This window comes from Diplotaxodon limnothrissa, linkage group LG12 (assembly GCF_057381915.1).
Source record: "Diplotaxodon limnothrissa isolate DT_005_m linkage group LG12, D_limnothrissa_male_GT1.1, whole genome shotgun sequence".
Taxonomy (NCBI): domain Eukaryota; kingdom Metazoa; phylum Chordata; class Actinopteri; order Cichliformes; family Cichlidae; genus Diplotaxodon; species Diplotaxodon limnothrissa.
In genome coordinates this window covers 22,803,685-22,809,561 of record NC_140607.1, presented here as the reverse complement: position 1 = coordinate 22,809,561, position 5,877 = coordinate 22,803,685, and the positions used below count along the sequence as shown (strand labels likewise).

The 5,877-nt window shown below is 40.9% G+C and overlaps 1 protein-coding gene across 1 annotated transcript; it reads right to left on the bottom strand.

Moving 5' to 3' along the window:
* Positions 1 to 395: 395 nt before the first annotated feature.
* Positions 396 to 3,473, bottom strand: LOC146621340 (uncharacterized). The gene is made up of 4 exons (XM_085368542.1): positions 2,857 to 3,473; positions 2,346 to 2,385; positions 2,084 to 2,135; positions 396 to 1,852 (listed from the first exon to the last, which is right to left on the bottom strand). Exons 1-4 carry the CDS (start codon positions 3,471 to 3,473, stop codon positions 396 to 398), a joined length of 2,166 nt encoding a protein of 721 aa, XP_085224668.1.
* Between the last annotated feature and the right edge of the window lie 2,404 nt (positions 3,474 to 5,877).

Sequence of the window (5,877 nt, the reverse complement as noted above, 5' to 3'; positions counted from 1 at the left end):
GTGCACATTTGTGCAGTTTCCAATTTACATTCAGTGTAAAAGTTTCAAATGTCCAAGTTTAAAGGCAATGTAGAAGCTCGACCAGGTTTTTACCATTGATGGGGAGCAATATGAATTCATCCCCTAGGTTAAGACCATCACAGAGCAGCAGCGAATGAGTGCTATTGCAGTCTGATGCACATGCTGAAAGAGAAACAGTAATAATAATAATAATAATAATACATTTTATTTAAATAGCGCCTTTCAAAGCACCCAAGGACACTGTACAACAGATAAAAACTGGAAATATACACAATGGTAAAAATAGAAGATAAAAGTTAAAACATACAGAAATTTAAGAATAGGCAATTTTAAACAGATGAGTTTTGAGGGTGGACTTAAAAAGAGAGAATGAACTAATTCCAAAGTCGAGGGGCAGAGCAGCTAAAGGCCCTCCCTCCCATTGTGATCAGACGAGCAGAGGGAACAGAGAGAGAAAGAGAAGATGAAGATCTGAGGCAGCGGGATGGGAGCTTCATCTGTAATAAGTCAGAGAGGTACGGTGGAGAGAGAGAATGAATAGCCTTGAATGTATACAGAATTATTTTAAAATGGATGCGAAATTTGACCGGGAGCCAGTGAAGCTGCTTCAGGATTGGGGAGATGTGGTGGGTAGAAGAAGTCCTAGTAATAATACGGGCAGCAGAGTTCTGGACACGTTGGAGCTTGTTGATAGATTTTTGTGTGAGGCCAAATAATAATGAGTTGCAGTAGTCAATTCTAGAGATAACAAGATTATGGATGAGAATGGCAGTGGCGTGAGGTGTGAGGAAGGGGCGGAGGCGATTAATGTTACGGAGTTGGAAATATGCTGCACGTGTAATATTATTGATATGTGAGTTAAAGGATAATGTGCTATCGAGAATGACACCCAAGCTTTTCACAGAGGGAGAGATAGGGACCAGCGAATTATTGATGGTGAGAGAGAAATTGTTAATTCTGGATAGCAGTCGTTTAGTGCCAACCAGAAGAAGTTCCGATTTATTGCTGTTGAGTTTAAGAAAGTTGGAGGAGAACCAAGAATTAAGTTCAGCTAGACAGAGGATGAGGGAGGGTGGAGGAAGAGTAGAGTCAGGTTTGGTAGAGAGATAGAGCTGGGTGTCATCGGCGTAGCAGTGGAACTGAATATTATATTTACGAAAAATATGTCCGAGTGGAAGAAGGTAGATGATGAAAAGAAGGGGCCCGAGGACAGATCCCTGGGGCACCCCAGTGGATAAAGGAGAAAGCTGAGAAGTGAAGGATTTTAATTGAATGAACTGAGTGCGGTCAGATAGGTATGATTTAAACCAGGCTAGTGGAGTGTGAGAGAGACCAATAGAAGCTAATCTGCTAAGGAGAATGGGATGAGAGATGGTGTCAAAAGCTGCACTCAGATCAAGAAGGATAAGGATGGAGAGGAGACCAGAATCAGCTGCTATAAGAAGGTCGTTTGTTATTTTTATAAGAGCAGTTTCAGTGCTATGTAGAGGACGAAAGCCAGACTGGAACTGTTCATAAAGGTTATTATCAGTTAGGTGAAGATGGACTTGTGAAGCAACTATTTTTTCAAGGATTTTTGAGAGAAATGGTAGATTGGAGATAGGACGAAAATTATTAAAGTTGTTGGGATCTAGACCAGTTTTTTTCAGAATTGGGGTAATAGCAGCAACTTTGAAGGAAGCAGGAACAGTTCCAGTGGTGAGTGAAGAGTGAATAATAGCAGATATGAGGGGAAGGAGAGGGAGTAAGCAGGCTTTGACGAGGACAGTGGGGATAGGATCGAGCTGGCAGGTAGAAGGCTTTGATTTATGGATGAGATCAGCAATATCAACTAAGGATGGAAGTTGAAAAACAGAGAGGAAGTGAGAAGGGGGAGAAGTTAGGACAGAGAAGCTACATTGAGCATTAGGGTCCAGGTCTAAGTGTATTTTATGAATTTTATCAATAAAGAATAGCATTAGAGCATCACAGAAGTTAGATGAATAGAGATGAGCAGGGAGAGAATCAGGTGGCCTGTTAAAAGAGTTGAATAGTGAGAAAAGGGTCTTGGTAGAGTTCTCACTTGAGTAGACAATAGCAGAGTAATAAGCAGATTTGGTTTGACTAATACATTCCTGGTAAAACAGAACGTGGTTATTAAACATATCCTTATGAATAGTAAGGCCAGTTTTCTTATAGAGACGTTCAAGCTGTCGGCCTTTAGCTTTCAGTAGCCGGAGTTCAGGGGTGTACCAGGGTGCAGAGCGAGAAAAAAGTACAGTTCTGGTTTTTTGTGGAGCCAGGGAATTTAAAATACTACTAAGGCTATGATTATAAAAAAGTACCAGGTCCTCTTGAATAGCTAAGTTGTTAGAAGACAAGCAGCTAGAAAAAGCAGAGGAAAGGATATCAAGATTTATATTCTTGATATTCCGGAAAGAGATAATACGGGGATTGTTAATTACAGAGAGGGTCATGTGAACATTAAAGGAGAGAAGTAGATGATCCGAAATTAGCAGTTCGTCAGCTGTACAGATGGAGGGGGTAAGTCCAGAACAGCAGACTAGGTCCAAAGTGTGGCCCTTAATGTGGGTAGGGAAGTTTATGTATTGTTTAAGGCTGAAACTATCAAGGCAGGATAGAAGGTCCTTGGTAAGAGGATGGTCGCAGTTATCCACGTGAACGTTAAAGTCACCCAGCAATATTATATTAGGGGAGACAGTAGCTAGATTGGTCAGCAGATCGGCAAAGTCACTGATAAAAACAGAATTAAATTTTGGGGGGCGGTAGATGACAGCTATTACAGTTGGGGTAGGTCCTGAAAGTTGACAAACAACAGATTCAAAGGAGCTGTACGTAGGGGCGGACAGCGGCGAGACTTTCCAGTTCTCGCGATAGATTATCGCGAGGCCACCACCACGGCCGGACTCGCGAGGTTGGCAGGTGTAAACAAACCCCGGGGGGGTGGAGTCGTTGAGTTGCGAAAAGTCATTGGGCTGTTGCCATGTCTCAGTCAAGCAGAAAAAGTCAAACTTACGGTCTGTTAGGAGATCCTGGATGAGATGTCCTTTGTTCGTAAGCGAACGGATATTAAGCAGGCCGAAGTTGACAGAAATACTGTCGGACTGGATGAGAGTGTTAGCCGACCTAGGCAGACCAGTCAGAACATTGTGGTCAATAGACCTGCAGGGGTTCCGTTGAGAGCGACCAGAGGTGGACCAGAAGGACTGAATTGGTTTGGAATTATCCTGATGGAAATACCGACGGGAGCCTCGATGTACGTACTTTCGACGAGGGAGGAAGGCAATGTCCGTGTGGAAATGAAGAGCAGCCAGCGGCGGAGCAGCTAAAGAGAAGCGGAGCCGGAGGAGCTCATCAGCTGTATATTGATGAAGTCCAGTGCCGAGTCGGTAGATCGATGACATAAGGATCCAGACCCACACTGAGAGTACATAGATCCTGAAAGGCCACATCATGGACAGGAACAGCCGGGTAGGGACACCGGTGGGCCTTAGAAACAGGAGTAGGACAGAAGTCCAGAAATCCAGAGTCCAGTAGCGTTAACGTTTAGCGATAGTGGTGAGTGGCGGCCGGTGAGTAGCGGCAGCCAGTCGCGCCAGCGTTCACTCAACCGGAAATGTACAATATGTATCTTTCTAACTTTTAAGGGCACAGTGACCAGGTCTAAATCCAGCAAGGTTTTGGGTAAAAAATGGATAAACAAATGCATAAATGAAAGCTAAAATTATGACCAAAAACAGCAAACAAACAAAAAATAAAAAATAAAGCATTCAACCCCAGGCATTCAAGGCAGGGCTGAAAAAAGTAATAAGAGGTCATTATTTTTCAGGGCTAAGGACATTAAAAATACACCCCAGCATATTGGCTAGAACCGTCTTCAGGGCATCTTTGTACCTCTTCAGAGGTACAAAGATGCAAACAAAGCAAATATAGCTTCACTCACCACAGGTGTGCAGCACTAATTATGTGCAGTATTATGTGAGTATTCTTCGCTCACCTTCAAGGGCAACACTCAGGAAGTACATAGGCCTTCTGACAGGCAGTTAAAGACACTATTCTAACCACAAATAAACTAAATTAAAAAGAAATTAAGATCTGCAATAAAGCCAACACGTGTTGGTGTATTTTTAATGTCTTTAGCCCTGTAAAATTAATAAAATACATGAAGACCTCCCATTATGTCCTTTTACCATTAAGGGTAGGTTTTTGTTTGTTTGTCTGTTTGGTTTTTTGTTTATGGGTTGAATTAAAAAACCTTTTTATTGCATGTTCTTCATGGGTACTCCTGGCAAACAAACAAACAAAAAACAATGTATTTTGCATACATTATACATAGAGAAAAAGTTTAAAAAACCCTCAGACACAGTGACATACAACTATGTAAACTAAAAAGTTTATGACATAATAACATAAGATATACAGAACACAGAGCTTGTCATTGCTGTGCTTTTATATACATGCAAAAATACCGACTAGCCAGCATGTTATCGTCTTTTACTGTGTAACTGAAAAACAAAAATAATCCTTTTCCCTTTCTTATTCTAAAATCCTGCAGGCTGAAGGCAATTAAAATCACGTTTGTCTGCTTTTAGCTAAGGTGAATATCAAATTTAAAAACAAATAATAGAATAAAAATCAGTGCGCCCACAGAGTCGAAACCACCTTAAATCCATTAGTCTTTGTGTGTGAAAGTGTGTGGCAGATATTTTCACTTGAAGTCAAGGCTGTTCCACTTAATCATAGTTCACAACTAACAGTCAGGGCAAAGAGGAGATGGTGCAAAAAGCATTTATTTTTGTAAAGTATAAAAGTTCCCAGAGGCTCCTTAGCCAGCATGTACACACCACATCATAAGATCCAAGTGTACACACAGACACGCACACACAGGCACTTACATAAAGTACACTGCCAAGGTCGTCACTTCACATGATTTAGACATCCCTCTTCTCTGTTGTTTGTTATTCTTTCTCCATTTTGTTCTCATGTGTAGTCCAATATCTTCTGGAAGCATTAAAATTGATTTTCCAAATGCAATACCTGTCCCAGTCATTCCCAAACCTCCATGAAAGGCTACCCGATTCCTGGTATTTTACTCTTTCGAGCCTTTGTGTGAGTGGTAAACACACAAACTCTTTGCCTAACGTGGGCTTCATTGTTGCACACTCACCACATTAGGATGCGGGTGTTTTGCCAAATAGAGCCTCGAGGTTATGCAGATTTCAGCTCCCATGAAATGAGAGCTATCAGACTGAAAATTCTTTCAGATTGAAAAAGACTGCCCCTGCTTCACGAGCATATGTTTAGAATTGAAGATTTGATTGCAACATGTCTTTGTTGAATGTTCTTCAATCTTTAACAGTTCTGTTAAAACAGCATTGTTTTAGTCCCCCCCGCCTCTCCTAATGTGCTGCTGGACATTAATTAAAGAAGAGATATGAGCTTTCCTGTTGAATTCTTAGCATGTTCATTTATTTATTCATGGTAAACATACAATATACATACCATTATCTACTTCCACAGGCAAAAATTCTTAAGCTTAATTTTATAGGAAGGACGAGAAAGGACCTTGAATCTCTATATCACTACAGAATCCAACAGTCCCTGTATCCAGGCAACAGTGACAATGTAATTTCCATGCAACTGAACTGCTTCATCTTGGACAATAATGTACAGTATACGTACTGGCAGTGTATTTTTTGTTATTATATTTTAAGTTACTTTCTAATTGACTACTTTTAATTTCAAGCCATTACATTTCTGAAAGTACTTTGATCACATAAGCTTCTATTTAGTCAGAAATTTCGTTGTTGAGGACACGGTTTGTCCTGAACGATAACTTGTATCTTTCAAAACACC

Bases quoted from the DNA above. Each gene is read 5' to 3' on its own strand.
- LOC146621340 (XM_085368542.1), bottom strand. From the start codon at position 3,473: ATGTGGCCTTTCAGGATCTATGTACTCTCAGTGTGGGTCTGGATCCTT. The intron at 2,386-2,856 runs GTACAGCTCCTT...TGCTTTTTCTAG, and splicing joins TCGCCGCTGTCCGCCCCTAC to CTGCTTGTCTTCTAACAACT. The intron at 2,136-2,345 runs GTACTTTTTTAT...CTGTTTTACCAG, and splicing joins TAGCTATTCAAGAGGACCTG to GAATGTATTAGTCAAACCAA.